The sequence below is a fragment of the Sorex araneus genome, chromosome 3 (genome assembly GCF_027595985.1).
Source record: "Sorex araneus isolate mSorAra2 chromosome 3, mSorAra2.pri, whole genome shotgun sequence".
Taxonomy (NCBI): Eukaryota; Metazoa; Chordata; class Mammalia; order Eulipotyphla; family Soricidae; genus Sorex; species Sorex araneus.
The window spans coordinates 141,559,621-141,578,928 of NC_073304.1; the positions used below are offsets into that span (position 1 = coordinate 141,559,621).

The following is a 19,308-nucleotide window of genomic DNA, read 5'->3' on the forward strand; positions in this document are numbered from 1 at the left end:
AGGTCATTGGGTATAGAATTTTTTTAAAGATACAGATCAGATGAATTGAAGCTATAGCACAACGGGTAGGGCATTTGCCTTGTATGCGTCCGACCCGGGTTCGATTCCTCTGTCCCTCTTGGAGAGCCCAGCAAGTTACTGAGAGTATCTTGCCCACACGGCAGAGCCTGGCAAGCTACCCGTGGTATATTCGATATGCCAAAAACAGTAACAACAAATCTCACAATGGAGACATTACTGGTGCCTGCTCGAGCAAATCGATGAACAACAGGACAGTGCTACAGTGCTACAGATCAGATATATAGAATTAAACTTCTAACCAAACTGACCATGGGGTAAAAAAGACAAATTACTAGTAGTGAAAGAATAATATACTATGGTATATTTGCTTATACAACAATATGGAATATTGAACATTATGCCAACAATGTAAAGAGTTTCACCTTTTCTCTTCATTTAGAATCATTACTTTTTATTTTGAGATAGCACTACAGATTCTACAGACATTGAAAAGACAAGAAATTACTACAAAAATTCTATGCCAGTGAATCCAACAGCTTCTGGGGACAGAGAGGCAGTACAGTGGGTAAAGCACTTGCCTTGCACTAGGCTGACCTGCCTTTGACCCCCAGAATCACATATGATCCAACAAGCATTTCCAGAAATGATTCCTGAGTGCAGAGCCAGGAGTCAGCTCTGAGCAACACTAAGTGTGACCTCAATAATAATTTAGATAATTTTATACTAATAAACTGGAAGATGAAAATGCACTTTAGGAGGAAAGGTCTCCTTTGACCCAGGACTCCAACATCCAGCTCCCAGCCACCAACATCCTCCATCCTTCAATCCTGAATTGCTTTTCTTTTATCCCTTGTTCATATGGTTTTCAGTTCTACCATCCTCAGGGTTTGGATCTTGGCTTTATCCCAAATTCGTTTCTGTAACTCGTCTCTACCAATCTGAACCACTCAGTCACCAATACTTTACTTTTAGACACTAGAATTGGGCCTTGGGCTTATCCTACCTTCAAGTACAGAGTTGGATAGTGAGAATCTAATTGCAAAGAATAAAATAATGTGAGAGATAAGTAATCGAAGGTGGTGGAGTATTTGTTAGCCTTCAGAGGAGTTTGCAGATGGAAGAAATCTGAGAGGGAGACAAATATTGAACATTATGAAAACAACATAATGTGATTCTATCTTTTCTTTCCAGGTAGAGCATTTTCTTTGCATTCTCACATCCATTTCTAAAAAAAGATAACCAGGGAGTAGAATAAATTCAGGTATAAATTATTCACCTAATTTAGGAAAAGGAGAAATTCTTTATGCCTTAAGTGAAGGTATTTTTTCACTTTCTCTTCATAGTTAAAAATCAGATATTTTTTTGTTTTATTTATTTATTTTTTTGGTTTTGGGGCCACACTCGGCAATATTCAGGGGTTACTCCTGGCTCTGCTCAGGAATTACTTCTGGCAGTGCTCAGAGAATCAGATATGGAGTGCCGGGGATTCAACTGAGGTCAACCACACACAAGACAAGCACCCTATCTGCTGTACTATTTCTTCAGCCCCTATCAAATTATAATTCTATTTTGTAAAGTTCTTTATGAAATAATAATAACATTTTGATAATAACATGTATGCCAATACAAGCCAGATAAAATGAAAGAAAATTAATTTTGAGAGTAAAATAATGTTTTTAGTTTATTTTATACCTTTCAAATCTCCCCTGATTTATGAAGTTTCTCTTGAATAGTCATCATTTAAGTAGGGCCTCCTGCCCTCCAGGAAATTATGTTCTTTAAATAAGTCATATTGTAAAACTATCTGCAAGTACACAGATTTTATTTATGCTATTTGAAATTTCCGTAAATAAATTACTTTATTTACGGTGGACTTGGGGGGACTGTATAGCATGTCAGGGGTCAAACCCTGTCAGCCATTTGGCAGAAAAGTACCCTACCCTCTGCTAATTCTGCATTTCTGTTTCAATTATTTCTTACTTATAGAATTTGTTCTCAGTTTTTAAATAATAATTTTTTTAATAAAGTCATGCATGTGTCTTTAGTTGCTCATTTTTTTTTCTCTGTACAATACTTAGCATATTCTGTATACCTAGAAGTGGAATTTCTGGGGAAAAGGGCATTATACACTAAAATTTAAAAATAGAAACTACCAAATTATTTAAAGTAATCTTGTAAATGTCATTTACTGATAAAGTCATGAGTTTTTCTTTTTTCCTTTTTAAAACTATATTTAAACACTCTGGTTCGCAAAGTTGTTCACAGTATGGTTGTTTGGGAATTCAATGTCCAGAACCAATACCACTATCTGTGTGACCTTCCCTCCCCTTGTACCCAGTTTCTCACCCATTCCCCTAAGCCTTCTCCCTAGGCAAGCTCAAAATATATTTTATGCTTGTTACAACAAAATGGTAAGTGGAACTATTGAAAAAAATACTTCAGTAAAAGAAAATTGGTGTAAGTTTTTATATCTCACAATGGGGTTATTAAGCTCATTATCTGAGGATTTACTGAGCGTTGTTAAGGTTTAAGGTTTCTATATTACTGTTACTGCTTATTGAGCTTATATGGCTGCTGTGCTACTTTCCTATCTAACTTGTTCTCCTACTGGCTGTCAGTATTGTGGAATTTGGAGATGTCATAGCTGCACCCTCAAGGAAATCCAGGATCTGAGAATGGGGACAATTTTTAGCTTACCCCCATCTCAAGGGGACCCAGAATATTCATCCCAAAGACAGTTGTACCTGTGAACTTCATTGTCTTGGTTGGGTACCTCTAAAGATATTAGTCATGAAGCTGTGAAGCTGAACATTGGCATGGCAGCAGCTGTGGGGTGAGTGTGGTTGCTGGACCTTCCAGCAGTATTGGGGGCCTGCCTGCCTCTATTCTGAGAAGACCCGAAGAGTTTGCAGCCCAAAAACTGGTGTATCAGGGAGTTTTCTCTGCTTGGCATCTCTTCAGAAATTAGTCATGAAACAGTGAAGTTGGGCTGCCTGTATGGCATTGACCATGGGTTGTGGGTGTGGCTACTGGGGCTCAGTAGGGTGGGGACTCACCCACACCCCTCCTGAAGGAGCTCTTGGGTTTTCAGCCTGAGGTCTACCTCAGGTCTACCCGTGAGTTTCTTTGGTTTGACTTGGTATTTTTCCCGAGAGTAGTCATGAAGCTATGAAGCTGGGTTGTTTACGTGCAGGGACTGTGGAGTCTTATCTATATCTATATCTATATCTATATATATATCTATATCTATATTTATATCTTCATCAATGTTGGATGCTTTAGGTTATTAAATCTGTTTATAATCTGTCAGGCAAACTAACAGGTTATAAACTGGGTGCTACCTTGCAGGTTACACTTTATTTTCAAAATTTTTAATTTTTATTGTAGTTTAAGTAATATGTTACAATAATGTTAAAGTGTACTGTTTTGATGTTCAAAGTCACTGCATCTTCAACACCAACAAAGGACCCAAGACCCTCCTCCACTAGTCCTTATGTCTCTTCTAGTCTACTTTTTACAGAGTCCATTTTAAATGAATAGAATATGTAAGACACACACACACATATATAACATAATGTCCATAGAAATTACCTTTGTGCACTACACATGTGTGTGCAAAAACAGAAAGTTCTTTCAGGAAGGATTGAGAGGCAGTAGTTAAAGGTGAGATCACACATTTTCAAGAGCATTTTCTTTCATTGTAATCCATTTGGTATCTTTCTTGAGGAATATTGAAACTTAAATACATCCAATATGGGTATTAGTTAAGACATTATTGCAATAGAAAATCAAACATATATTTAATACTAAAACCGATATATTTTATAGTCCAGAGTTTTATTTAAAGCTTAACTATTCCTTTCATTTGTAGTACTATGACAGCTTTGCTGATCTCCTCACTGATACCTGTTTGTCACTTAAAATGGAGGCTACTTCTGCTTGTAGGCCAGGCTTGAGTGGTGGTGGGAAAATTTGAAATAATGGTGGTGGGAAGGTGTAATGGTGGTGGGATTGGTGTTGAAATATTTAATGTAATCAATTATTGTGAACAAATTTATGAAAATAAAATTGTAAATTAAAAAAAGAAAAAAAGTGGGGGATAATTGAGAAAACTTATAGGATATTCCCATTCCAGGTCTGGCTGCTAAACCCTAAGATCTTTAGGATTTATCATCTTCCTCCCTTTCCATCCAGTAACACTCTCTTCTTCCTTTTTGCTTCTTGACCTTGAAAATTATAGCGTTATGGGCTCTAACCCTCCAACCAATGTCACCTAGGTTTTTATTGTTTTTTTTTTCCAACCAATGGTTTTTCAGTCTGTTTGTTCCTTATCCTGAGGTCTTCCTTGTTCAGCCTTCGATGGCAAAATATCCCACTTGTCCAATGTCAAGAAAATCTGCAAGAAATGAATCACAAGAGGAATAAGGTCCTATTAGCAAAAATATGGCACTGAGTACTTTGAAATGAGGAAAGGACTTTTATAAAAAAAAAGACAATTTAGGATTGGGAGATAGTATAGGAGTTAAGGTGCTTGCCTTGTATGTAGCCAACCTGGGTTCAATCCGTGCACCATATACAATTTCCTTAACACCTCTATGAGTGATCCCTGAGCACCGAGTCAGGCGTAAGCCCTGGGTACCACCAGTTGAGGTCCCAAACCAACCAACAAAATAAGCTAAAGCTAATTTATTTGAGCGCAGTAGTGAATTTATGAACAAATTGTTACCCTAGGAAGTTGATGTTTTTCCTTGATGAAGGTGGACAAGTGTGAAAAAAGTACTAGTTTTAAGAAAGCCTCTTTCCGGGCCGGAGCGATAGCACAGCGGGTAGGGTGTTTGCCTTGCACGCGGCCGATCAGGGTTCGATCCCCGGCATCCCATATGGTCCCCCAAGCACCGCCAGGAGTAATTCCTTAGTGCAAAGCCAGGAGTAACCCCTGAGCATTGTTGGGTGTGACCCAAAAAGCAAAAAAAAAAAAAAAAAAAAAAAGAAAGCCTCTTTCCATATTGCTCAGATTTGAGTTTTTAATGCTTAAAGGTGTTAACTTTGAAAGGGTACTTGAAGGGGTTCCTGAAAATGTACATATGTGGACTATCTCTTTTTCACATGCAGGAAAAAGGAGACATTTCACTATGTCAGGTAAGTGTGTCCAGACACCCCCTTATGCTACCTTATTTCTCTTTTTCCCTCACTGGCTTTTTTTTGAGTCTTTTTTTATCAGTAATTACTTGCACTGATAATTCTGAAGACATTAAACCGTGATGGGTTTGAAGATATAATTATCTTTTTGGCCTTTACCTAGCAACAGATTAAGAAGCAGCAAATTAATGCCATAATCCCCAGTTCTGTGTCTTTGACTTACTCATGTGGAAAACTATGCTTTAATCTGCCCCTCTACTTAGACACTAATTATGAAGTTACTGTTCTTTATTTTGTATAAAGTTTGAAATAAAGTATAGCTACCTCTGGGCACACATTTATAATTTTTAGTAAACCTTAATCATTGGTGTCTCCTTGAGATCTTCTCAGAGTAATGCAACAGTCTTTCTGAGGGTAGCCTACTTTTTTTCAAGTCTCCCTGGGGATGGAGTAGAACTCACCAGGAGAGGAGTAGTGTAACTAAAATGGAGTGCTGGGGCCGAAGAGATAGCACAGCAGGGAGGGCGTTTGCCTTGCACACAGCTGACCCAGGTTTGATCCACAGAATCCTATACGATCCCCCAAGCACTACCAGGAGTAATTCCTGAGTGCAGAGCCAGGAGCAACCCCTGAGCATCGCTGGGTGTGGCCCAAAAAGAAAAACAAAATGGAGTGCTGTTTTTGTTTTTGTTTTTTTTTTCCTGAACCAATTTGGGAAAACATGAGTTGCTATTAAAGGGAGATGAATGGGGCAGGTAGCTCACGTGGTAGAGCACATGCCCACCCCGTGTAAGGCTTTGGGCTCAGTTGCGTGTGCACTGGCTCCCTGCACCCTGCCTTGTGTGGCATGGTGGGAAAATCCCTGGTAATCCCTCATCTGCTCTGCTGAGGTGATTTAGAGACCCTCCGAGCAGTACCAGGCTCAGCCCCACCCCCCGGACCGAGCACTGTGGCCTGCGCCACTGCTCCAGACCCTCCAGGAGACCTCTGGACCCTCCATGCCCTCTCGGGGATGACCCTTCTACAAGGACTTTTAAAACAATAATCCTTCTTTTTGGTTTCTGGGCTACCCCCATTAGAGTTCAGCACTTACTCCTGGTTCTGTGTTAAGAGGTCACTTTTGATGGTGCTCAGGGGACCAGGTGTGGTTCCAGGAATCAACCTGAGGTCTGCTACATGCAAGACAAACAGCTTATCCCCTGTCTTATGTCTCTGGTTCCTAAAAATATTCTTGTAAATCAAAGAGGGGAAATGAAACACAGGACTCTGAGATTGGTGGTTTATAAATACTAACTTTCACCTCTTGAAGCAGTTCTTGTTATGAAGCATTTGATAGTCTCATACTTTGTTGATGTGTTGTGCTGGGACATACTCGGATCCCTCTGTATGCAAGGCATGCATCCTTGAGCCATGAGCTCTCTCCTCAACCCCAGTAATCTCATGATTTGAAGGAATGTACTTGGTCTAGACTCATGATCAATTCCATGTAAATGACTATTCTAATTCTTAAGTTATAAGTAGCTTAGAGTATGAAAGCAGGTAGGGAAACTATGCACCTCCAACCTTAGATCTTCTTGTGTCTGGATAAATGATCCAGCAAATGGAATTTGGTTAACAGCTCAATTGGAATGTTGGTGTGACCACTTTTTGATCAGATCCTGGTGGTTTAAATGACAGGGACCTCAAGTTGGCCTTGATGTTCTTTGAAGTCATAAAATCTTCTCTAACTTTCATTTTGTTTATTTTTGTGTTTTGGGCCACACCTAGTACTGAGGGGTTATTCCTTTTTTTTTGCTTTTTGGCTCACACCTGGCGATGCTCATGGGTTACTCCTGGCTCTGCACTTAGGAATTACCACTGGCGGTGCTCAGGGGACCATATGGGATGCTGGGAATTGAACCCGGGTTGGCCGAGTGCAAGGCAAACGCCCTACCCACTGTGCTATTGCTCTGGCCCCTGGAAGAGGCGGGGTATTCCTGACTCTGCTCAAGTGGTGGTGCTCAAGTGCTCTGCCTGCTGTACTATCTCTCTGACCCCTTTTCTCTAACTTTTAATAGTGATATTTTCCCATGGATAAGAAGCTAAATAGTCCCCTGTTTGATTTAAAAATTACAAAATGGAACATAATGTTTAAAAATCATGTCAAGAATGATGTATTTGGTTTTCTTAAAGAAGACCACTAGGGGTCAGAAGAGATCTTGGGAAGAAAAGGCATTTTGTTTTTCATATCAGTCTGAATGAATCTACTTGGCACCAACTGCAGGTTTTTCTGTCCCAAGATGAAACGGTGGTAAAGGCTGATTTAACCCTAATGCACTATATTCTTTAGCACTACCACTAAATTGGCTTCTTCGTAATATTTTCTACATTTATTGATTTCTTAGAACACACATATTCTCTTAGGCTTGAAAAAATACAATATTAATGGCATTTACAGTGACATAAGAATCGCTTGTTCCACAGTGCATTTTCCAGTTTAGCTAATGAAATGCAAATCCTCTGTGAATGTGGAAAATGCCGTCAGACAGGAGAAGGAGGCAGCGCCAACATTCTGTATGCAAAGGTGGTGTGCGGCTGCTGTCACTGCAGCTCCTAACTGTGAACTTCCCATCTGTGAGTTTTCGAGGCTGTCTTTGCTGCCAGGGAAGCAGTGCCCCTCCCGCAAGCAGGCCTGCCTGTAGACTTCTCCCCTTGGGTTGGAATTATACAGAAGACTGGTCTGCAGCCTCTAGGCCTGTCTACCTTGAAACAATTTGTTTTGTTTTGTTTTGTTTTAATTTTTAAATTTTGGAGCCACTCCTGGTGATGCTCAGGGCTTACTCCTGTCACTGTACTCAGATCACTCATAACACACTCAGGGGACCATATGGATTGAACTCGATCTATTGTGTACAAAGCAAGCACCCTACCTACCACACTATCGCTACAGTCCCTCTTTGAACTATTTAAGGTTTATCTGTCATCAAAAGACCATGTTGTTCAGCTGGGAAAATTCTGTGAGGCCCAGACATCATGACACCCACTCCTCTGAAGCCCAACTTAGTGACAAAGTGTATAATCATGAGTGAGTTTGCCCTTTCACAAACTAGCAGGTCTCTCTCATCCATGGGTATGTGTGTGTGTGTGTGTGTGTGTGTGTGTGTATGTGTATGTGTATGTATTTATGTGTTTTGGGGGTACTGATCCCAGGACCTCACGTGTAAGGCAAATGCTCTACTGCTGAGCTGCATCCCCCAATCCTATTTAGTCATTCTTGCTTTATTCTGGGTATAGAGCAATGTTTCTCAACCTTTTTTTCTGGCTTTTCTTGGTCAAATCTCTGTTTTTGTCACTGGGTCACATGCTTCTCCCTAGTCACATTCGATGGTCTCCCATTTATATGACCTGAGATCCTCCCCAGGTGTCCCTGAAAAGCTGTTGATTCATTAATTATTGGAATTAACTTTTTATTGGTACATACCTCAGAGTTTAACAGACATTTGGGTTCCCCAGCTATCAGCTTTTCTGGGATAAACCTTTTGTTGCAAGTTTGAAAGAAATATTCCATTACTGACTGAATTACAAATATCATTACCTCATCCAAGCCACATGTGGAATGAAAGATACAAAGGAACATCGCTTTGCACTCAGAGAATCACATCATTTCCATTACACTCTGTGTTGATGAATTGTATGACCCTCCGTCCTCAGCCTGGATGGCTGCAGGCCGTAAAAGTGCCCGTACATGAACCTGTTGTGCTGAACAAATCCCCAGGAAGTGGTGGCTCTCCTCTCCAGCTCAGGCACTTGTGCTTACGACTTCATGATCCTTGACTTTAGAACTTTTACTGGCTTAATTGTCTTCAGTAGCTGCGGTGTTTTGTTTCTGTGGGGCTGAACTTTGTCATGTGCCATTTGAGACTCTGTGAGGCTGATGTCATACTTTATCATTAGCACTGGGGCTGATGCAAGATCATAAATTATCAATTACCACGAAGAAAGCATTTTGCAGAACAAGTTCCTCTTTATCCATTTTAGAAAGGGCTCAAGGGAGAGACTCTTTGGAACACAACAATTTGGATGTTTTCTTTTGATTTTCCCAGGAAGCATTCATATGGAGGTATGGTTGTGGATAACTTTGTTAATAGGTTGCTGAGTTCTCGTGACTGGATTCAGAGCTCTGATTTGTGTGTGTGTGTGTTGGGGGGGAGGGAGAGGTATAACACCACACCTAGTTGTGCACAGGTGTTACTCCTTGCTCTTTATTCAGGGGTCACTTATGGGGGTACTCTGGAGAACGCATATGGTGCCGGAGATCCAGCCAAGGTCACTTGCATGCAGGGCAAGTATTTTAACCCTATGTGCTATCCGTCTGGTCCTATTTCTAGTTGTTATATCTCTGGAATGATATATTTCTTCTATTGTCAAGCCTTTTGGTCATAGATGATCTCGGAGCTCCCTATGTGATTGCTTATGACACAAATTACTAGGATATTATTGAAAAATCATTATTAAATTTTGATGTAGCTTTTTATTTTGGTTTAGATGTTTAAAAATTGATTTATTGACTAGTCTTTTTTACAGGATTTTAAAAGAACAACAAAACCCTGAGCCAGAGAAATAGTACAGGGACCAAGTCACTTTCATGTGGTCAAACCCTGTTTGATTTCAGCACCACACAGGATTTCCTGAACGCCACGAGAAGTGCTTCCTGAGCACAGTGCCAGCCAGGAATAAGTCCTGCGCATTGTTAGTGTGGCCCCTTCACCCCAAATCCAAATTAAAAAAAGAACCAGTACCACCGAAAACTCTTTTCTAACAAGAAAGCCCCCCCCCCACCTTGTTAGCAGTACCTTCTGGCAGGTTAGGGGGGACCTGAGTTTCGTGTGGGATGCAGTGAGGCATTCTAGTCTCATTGGGCATGCGCATTTGGAAGCAGTCAGCCAGACCAGGTTTCCAGGTGACTCATGAAGGAATCTCCAGCAAACACTGCTGCCACAGTGGGCTCTTCCCTCCCAGGAGGCTTGGAGGACAGCATTTGTGGCACTGTCCTGAGCCCTCCAACAGACTTGACCCTGCTGCCTCTTTTGTAGATGAGAAAAAAAAGTTTCAGATTGGAATGCTGATTTCTCAGCCAAAGGCTAAGCAAAGGCTCCGTGGAGGCGTCAGCACGAGCCTTGCGCTTAGTATATCCCCAGATGTATCCTTCAGGTGACAGGCCTCACAGCTGGAAAAGGGACTCAGGGGTGGTTCCCTCAGTGCATGTGGTGACATGGCCTGGCATGTGGTACACTGGGAGAGGGACTGGCTTGTGGTGAGGACCCTATCTGCATTGGCGGTGGCTGTCATAGCTGCCTGCAGCTAGGGCATAAGCAGATGTTACAGGTCAATAAAGATGGATGCTAGTTAAAGTGGTGAGGATAGATTTTAATTAGTAATAGCTTGCATTAGGGAACTACATCCAGTGTTGAACTTAACTCATATTTGATCTATGCAGAGGCGACTGGTATTCTATTGGGAAAATGAAGGTAGAAATGGGAAATATGATGAAGCCTTTTTGGGACAATGAGTACATCAGATTGCCTTGTTGATGATAAAGAAGAAAAGATCCTGGTCTTAATGAAAATAAAGGCCCTATGTTCATGCGAGAACTTGGGACCTGACAAAGGTGTTTAAGAAAATGAAGTGAGAAGAGTAGGGCTTTGAATAGACTAGTGATAATGCATGGAATTGAAGAATTGTGCAATGATTCAAGCTTCTTTACTGCTCCCTTATTCTATGTGTTGGTTATAAGTATTCTTTTATTTTGCTATTGATTCTTTCTACCGAAGTAAAAATAATAACAACAAAAGTACTTCACATATCATTATCTTAGGTTTTATAACAATTGAGAGAACTGTGGCATAGAGAATTTAACTAAATTGTCAGGGTTTTAGATACTAAATTTGGTGGTTGTGGCAGGGATAGCTGATTGATCCGTGATGTCAATCTCTGCTTCTCTTTATTTATAAAAATGTTTTGGTCATACTCTGCAGTGTTTAGGATCTCTAAGAGCTTTGGGCTTGCTCTTTTGGTACCAGGGATCTAACTAGGACCTCCCCCTGGAGAGCATGCACCCAATCTGGTGAGCTAGCTCTCTGACCCCAGCTCCTGCTTTTAAATTAAAGATGCAAGTGTTTTTGCTTCTATTTTTGTCCCTGACACCTTGTAGGGGCAGTATCAAATCAAAGTCATTGGCACTGTCATCCCGTTGCTCATCAGTTTGCTCAAGCGGGCACCAGTAACATCTCCATTGTAAGACTTGTTATTGTTTTTGGCATATCAAATACGCCATGGGTAGCTTGCCAGGCTCTGCCGTGCAGGCAAGATACTCTCAGTAGCTGGCAAGTCTCTCCAAGAGGGGTGAAATAAAGGGAGAGAATTATAAGAAGGAAACAAGGTCTAAAGGGGCCATGGCCAGAATGTCCTTACACAGTCCTCACAGTCATAAATCATAACCATAAGCCTGTGTCAGACACCTAATCATAATCTTAATGTTGTTGCAATACTTAATGCTCACACTGACCTGTAAGGACCGACTCAAATTCTAACCCTAGCTCCTATCCCACTACCCTAATAACATAGCATCCTAACACTGTAAACCAACTCCACACCCACCACTCTAATGCCAACTCCAACAAATCAGACAAATATGTCTTATGGACAGCCGTTTGAATGTTCCACAAAAGAACAGTTTGAAATTAATATCAGAGTAAAAGATTTATTGAGCCAAAAAGATAGAACAGGGGTAGAACACTTGCCTTGTGCAAAGAGCAAATCAAAATAAAGGAAGATGTTTGAAACACTTTCTTGGCTTACTGTGATATGTGAGCAGGATTAAATTAGTTCACTTGCTGTCATCTCAGGAAAATCAGCCCATCAACTGCCGGAGCCTCGTTTTCCTCATCTTTGGAGTGATGCAGTGAGAAGTATAAAAACAGAGGTGATGTAGATAGTTATGACCCTGATATTTTAGTAATATACAAGCTACCAGTGACGTATTCGATATACCAAAAACAGTAACAAGTCTCACAATGGAGCCGTTACTGGTGCCCACTTGAGCAAATCGATGAACAACGGGATGACAGTGACAGTGACAAACTAACCACTCACTATATGGGTCCACTACTAACATAAAGAAGAACATGTTAAAATATTAAACCGGAATGAAGGTGGAATAAAAATCACTGTATCACTGTCATTGCTTTGTTTATCGATTTACTCAAGCGGGCGCCAGTAACATCTCCATTTGTCCCAGCTCTGGGATTTTAGCAGCCTCTCCTTACTCGTCTTTCCCAATGATCAGAGGCTTCTTTCAGGGTCAGGGGTATGAGACCTGTTATTGTTACTGTTTTTGGAATAAAAATAAGGGGGAAATTAACAGTCCTTTGTTAAGTTAGCAAAGATTAGCAGTCAAATCAGATATACTGCAAAACATTAATACAGACATGGAATGTTTTATAAGAAAGATACCAGAAAAGAATTATAAGAACATCTTAGACAGGTAAAGTAACACACTCCATTTCACTAAGAACGTATTAAAAGAAGACAGCAATATTAGTTGTGGCAACAAATTGAGTCCGAGGATCATCACCATCATGATTCTTGGGCCCACATACCCGCTCTCATGTCAGATCACGGGTCTTTGGAATGGAGATTTGGGGAGGATATCCTCATTTCCTCAAACAGTACTCCCTCCCTTCATGGGAAGTGTAGCAAGAATAAAGGGTACTGTGGGTGGGTGTCGTTTTTATTGTAATAGTTCTCTGAATATTTAACACATGATTTTGACGTTCTGGGAGGAATATTAATAGTAGAGATTGTTTCTAGAGAGTGGTATTCTTGAGTGGGAAAATGGGGGCACTGGGAAAATCATATAGAAGTGTTCCTTGGGATGCTCTGGGTTAGTGCTATCCCATTCTCCCATGACAGATACAGTCCTACAGTCAACGCCAGACCATGTCCCCCCACCTGGTAGGTCACCCCTCATGGCTTTTCCAGAGCTTCCTCTCCCTGTTTCCATTAGATCTCAGTTCAGGGGTCCCTCTCCCAGAAATCACCTCTCACTGCTTGACCCCATTACACTTCACCCCAAACTGCTTATTTCTACTTTTTGTTTGTTTGTTTGTTTGTCTTTGGGTCACACCCAGTGGTACTCAGGACCTACTGCTGGCACTGTGCTCAGGGATTACTTCTGGTGGATACGTGGTGCCAGAAATGCACGTAGGCTGTCTGTGTGCGGGACGAGTGCCCTACCCACTAGACTGTCTCTCCGGCTCAGACCACTTATTTCTATTTGGAATGTTTGAAAGGTTTACAATTGCAAACCTTTGCAAGCAGCTTTGTACTTGGTCTGTCCTGTTAGTGTGCAGATTCCCTCATGAGCACAAAAGCGTCTTGCACATTGTACGCAGTAAATGTTCCTTTGCAGGAAATACAGAAACAACTAGAATTGGCTTAACTATTTACCTTCAACAGGGTAGAAGATCATGATGCTCTTATGCCAATACTGATGCGCCATGACACATTTCTGAAGGAGACATATGGGGAATACTTCCTGGCCGAGCTAATTGAGGCCCAAGATGAAGAGAATCAAGCTGCTGTGTGTGAGGTTGGTGATTCCCCCACTAGGCATGTGCTGGGTCAGAAAGATGACAAAGAGCCGTGTTGTTCCTGTTGCTCAGAACCCCCGTGGAGCTGTCACCTTCTCTGCCTTTCTCTAGCCTTGCTCACTTCTGAGCTGTGGTGTTGCCAACCCTCTCAGGTCACAGCCTGCAGGCTCTCAGGCTCAGTGAAGTTCTGGGGCTCCTTGGCTGCTTCAGGTGCTCCCCTCGTCCTTGCAGCACGGAGAGGGGAAACCTCCTTGAGGGAGATTGGGGGAGTCCTCTGATCTGACAATCCCAGGTCACAAAGAGAAGTCTCAAACCATGCGCTGCTGGAAGATAGATTTTTTGTTTGATTTGGAAACTGATTTTTGAAAACTGTTTTGACAAGATTTCACTCTTTCAGAAATCTTTTAGGTGGCCACTCTCACTAAATGTTTACTTCCTCACACTTTATCATTTTCTCTGCTTGCTTTCCGTTTATCTAGTTAAATGACCAGTGTAGATTTATATTTGTTTCTGATCCATTTGAGAGTTAGTTTCAGATATAATATTCCTTTACTACTAAAAACTTAAGTGTTTTCTTACAAATAAGGATGTTATTTTATACTTTACCCTCTAGTACAGGGGTCAAATCAAGCAGTTATGATGCCTACTATTTTTTATTATAATCTAGAGGTACTTATTCAGTGTTACTGACCATTCCAGTAATATCCTTAATAAAAAAAAAACATAAATCACTCATATACCCATATATTCAGTCTCCTCTTTCTCCTCTTCCTCCTCCTCCTCCTCCTCCTCTTCCTCCTCCTCCTCCTCCTCCTCCTCCTCCTCCTCCTCCTCCTCCTCCTCCTCCTCCTCCTCCTCCTCCTCCTCCTCCTCCCCCTCCCTCTTCATGTTCAGGGCTCACTCTGCTCTGGCCAATCTCTTCTGATCTGAATCAACTCCCAGGTCTTCCTTTGTCTTTCATAGCGTAATATCTTTGACACATGTAGGTCAGGTATTTTGTAATATGTCCCCCAACTTAAATTTTCCAAGTGTTTTAACATGCCTAAGTAATGATTGTCTATGACTAAATCTTGTTGTTTGAGTGACTTCCCTTTAATGATTAAAAGGTGGACCAGAAAGACAGAATGGGAGAGAAGGCACTTGCCTTGCATATACTACTTCAGCCAGCCCTGACTTGATCTCCAGCACCAAATATGGTCCTCTGAGCACGGCCAGGGGTAACTCCTGAGCACAGAGTCAGTAATATCCCCTGAGACCCACTCAATATGGATCCAAAACATAACTACCCTGCAAATAAGTAGATAAAATAAAAAGTAGGAAGGTTGGGTGGATAGCTCAGTGATTGACCTGCATGTTGCATGTGTGAGGCCCAGGGTCTGATCCCCAGGACTAAAAAAATAAAATAAAAAGATAAGCAAGAAATATGTTTGAAGTAACTGGAATGTCCAGATTTTTTAGAAGAATAAGAAGTTCTGTGTGCTGGGTCTGATTTTCTGAGAGTTACTGTGCATCAGAACTGAGAACATCTGTCTCTGAGGACAGTGCAATGATGAAGACCAGGGCTGCTCCAACTGGGCCCCATGGGGAATGCCCCTCTTCATGCCTCTTTCTTTCTTTGTACTAGCTCAGGCCTTGTGGCTGCATGCTCTGTGAGCACCCTCAGTATAGTGTACATTCAGTCATTCTTTACAGTGGGAGTGGGGATGAGAGTGCAAAAAGATAAAATCCACACCCTCTGGTTTGCTAGTTATGGGATTGGCCAGAGGTACACACCCAGTGGAAGAGTTTAGAAGAATCAAAAAGAAAGCTGATAAGCTCACTAGGCCTAGTCTAGCTGAACCGTGAGAAGGCTGGTGTATAATCAGAGCAGCTCTGGAGCTCATGAGACCACTGAATTTTAGTTAGGTGGACTCTATGTCTGCATTTGTCCCCATAAGACTTGTTAAAGAAGATCATATTTATGGTTGTGGAATGCAAGGTATTGAAATATTTTCAGATTCTTAAAATTATTTTGACAAAAGACCCTGTACAACGCAAGCAATTGGGAGTGAAAAGAAGGAAAAGGGGTATTGATCTTCCTAACTGCAAACTATGCTGCACAGAAATAGTAATTGAACAGGGTAGCAAAACAGTCACACAGAACAATGAACTGAATAGAGAGAGCAGCAATAAACACATACACATGCACTAAACTGAGTTATGAAAAAGGAGCAAAAACATGCAGTATAGGAAAAAAGCTCCAACAAATGGTTTTGGGATAGCTGGACAGCCACATGCAAACAAAACAAAACCCAAATTAAAAACTAGATCACAATTTAATACCAGAATCAAAAATTACCTGAAAATAGATTAAAGACTTGGATATAAGAGCTGAAGCCATAACATATATAGAAGTGGGAAGGTGAGCGTACTGGGGATCCAAGTCCAGGTCTTTCATATGTTAAAGACCTGGACTTGGACCCCCAGTTTCATGTGGATGCCCCCAGGGACTCTGACAGCCCCTGGCACTGGCACTGCTGGGCCTGAGAACACTGACTCTTAGGCTTCTCTGATGTGACCCCCAAAGACCCAAGCACTTCTGGGAGTGACCCCTGTAAAACATAGAAGATTCATTTTGGGACCTCAACGTAAGAGTTATGTTGGAGACGACTCCAACAAGGGAAACAGATGAGAGGAAAACAAACCAGTACCTATCAAATTAAAATTGCTTACACCATACAAGAAGCTATTCCAGGGGCCAGAAATGTAGCACAGTGGGTAAGGAACTTTCCTGGCATATGGCTGACATGGGTTTAATCCCTGGCACTACATACGGTCCCCAGAGCTCCTGCAGGAGTTATCCCTAAGCATGGAGCCCTGAGTACAGCAAGGTTTGTACTGTACTCAAAAGACAAGAGCAACAACCCCCCCTTTAAAAAAATATGTGATCTAGCAATGTTGGTGCATAAGCATCTGCCAAGGGGGTTAACGTAAAACAGAGGTAAGGAAAGCACACAACTCAAGCACAACAACAAAGAAACCCAATTTTAAACTGCGCAAAAGATATGAATAGATACTTCTCCAAAGAAAAAGAACAGATGGCCCACAGATACAAGGGAAAAAATACAATATCATTTGTTATTAAAGAAATACACATCAAACCACAATAAGCTGTTACCTCAAATCTGTGAGAATGGACTTATGTGAAAAAGATGAAAAGCTCCAAGTGTGGTCAGAACGTGGAGCAAGGAGGAACTCTGCCACATACTCTGCTGTGAATGTAAATTCCACCAAGGAAAATAACATGGAGGTTCATGTAAAAAACAAAATAGGAAATTCCATATGGTTAAGTGTAAAAAACTAAGGCATGCCGAGGGGCGCGAGCACTCGCGGGCTCTCCGGGTGGCTCTGTCTCACCACCCGCGTTCGGTGCTCTGGAACCACAGTGTGTGGACTGGATCAGGACGGCCGGTGGTCAAGGACAGGCGAAGGAAGAACGAGGACCAAGCTGGTTGCTGATTAGTTACCGTTTATTCAATCTTCCATCTTTCTCATCTCCCGCACTCCCAGCTCCGGCCTCTCTCTGCATCTCTCCCTTCTCCAGTCTCTCCTCCTACTTGTCTCTCCCACCTTGCCCTCTAGGCTACACCCAGCCAGGTAGCAAAATCAACATAAGAAAGCCCTTCCTGAGGGCAGGGCATTCCAAAGCCCTTCCTGACTCTTAAGGTTTTTTTTCTTTTCCTTAGTCCAGGAACTTATTAACATCTTAATACTAGTTATTTTTGTATGGACATAGCAAGAGATACTTTGAGGCTTGCAAGGCAGCTCTCCTGGCAACATCTTGCCACAGGCTCAGACTACAGCACTCAGGCCAGATTAATCACTCCTAACCCTAGCAGGGTCCGAATCCAGTTATCACTGTTTGGATCATGACAATATTTTTCCATGATCAAGCTCTTAATTTACAGTTAAGCATTAGGCACTTTGGCCAGGCCCATCTCCATGCCAGGGTAGCATACAACTCACCGCTTGCCCTGGGTCCGTCTTGTCCCTCGTCGGGACCCTGCTTTTGGGGGTGTTAGGAAGTAAGGGCAGCTGAGGTTTAGGTCTAGAGAACAGATGCCCAGGAGGAAAATATCATGTAGAGTCAAATGACTCCCAGGTTATAAAAACATAGCATTTGTTGAGTCTTCCTGTATCCATACAAAAAGGACATTGCTCTGAATAAACTATGCAAAGGACTCAAGGAGAAGAGAAAAACAGTATTTGCAAGTCAACAGAACACTAAGAAAGAAGTTGCAAATAAACACAGAGGAGTGGGAGCACTGTAATGGGAGTAACCCAATAAACCTAAACTACCTGAGGCTATGTTATCCTACAGTTGAGCAACACTATTCCTAGGCATTTTTCCAATAGGTTTGGTTTTTTTTTTTTTTTTTTTTTTTTTTTTTTTGCTTTTTGGGTCACACCCAGCGATGCTCAGGGGTTACTCCTGGCTTTGCACTCAGGAACTACTCCTGGCGGTGCTTGGGGGACCATATGGGATGCCGGGGATCGAACCCGGGTCGGCCGCGTGCAAGGCAAACGCCCTACCCGCTGTGCTATCGCTCCGGCCCCTTTTCCAATAGGTTTGGAAAAAAAACTAATTCATTTGAAGAAAAAAAAACTAATTCAGAAGAATATCTTTACCCCTGTGTTCATAACATCTTTATTCAGAATAAATTGATCAATCTAAATGCCCTCAACAGATGACTAGATAAAGAAGCTATGGTATATTTACATGGTGAAATACTACTATGCTATTAAAAATGTGTAACTATGTTTTTGGGAACAAAACTTTGAGATGGAATTTGAGATGATTATGTGTAATTGAAGCAAATGAGTTTGGCTTGCAGGAAACAAAAACTCCTTGACCCAGTAAAAACTTACTAGAGACAAAAGGGTGTGTGCTGTGTGTAAGGAATGAGTAGAAGGATCATTTGGTGGTAGGTGACTCTGGCACTTTGCTGGGGGGGTGGTATTTTGTACATATTGAGCTGTGAAGCTAAACTCAGAAAGCAATAAAGAGACTAAGCCCATAAAATATAGCAAAGGATTTGGATAAACACTCCTCAAAAAAGATAAACAATTGGCTAGACCTAAGAATTCTACTTCCAGAACAGAAAACAAATCCCACAAAAAGCACACATACAAACATTCATAGCAACACTGTTCGTAATAGCCAGTATAGGGGTCAGTGCAAATGTCTACTGACTAAGGAATAAACAAAATATAGCATGTTACATAATGAAATGTTAATAGTAAGAGGGTATGATTACTGACATATGCTAATAGCTAAACCTTGAAATCATTGTGCTAAGTGAAAATAGTCATATATACAAAGACCATCCTTTTATGATTCCTTTTACATTAAAGCCCAGAATAGGCAAGTTTGTTGAGAAAGAAAATAGATATAATGGTTTTCCAGAGTGGAAACTGAGAGTGAATGAAGATGTGATTTTTTTGGGTATGTATGAAAAAGATCTGGAATTAGAAGTGG

The 19,308-nt window shown here is 41.4% G+C and overlaps 1 protein-coding gene across 1 annotated transcript in view; it reads left to right on the plus strand.

Annotated features, from left to right (window-relative positions):
* CFAP61 (cilia and flagella associated protein 61) overlaps nt 1-19,308 on the plus strand; it is a 411,272-nt gene that overhangs the window by 34,881 nt on the left and 357,083 nt on the right. Inside the window, exon 7 of the mRNA XM_004614437.2 lies at nt 13,657-13,789. Coding sequence (XP_004614494.2) covers nt 13,657-13,789 — 133 coding nt within the window. The remainder of the gene's footprint in view (nt 1-13,656; nt 13,790-19,308) is intronic.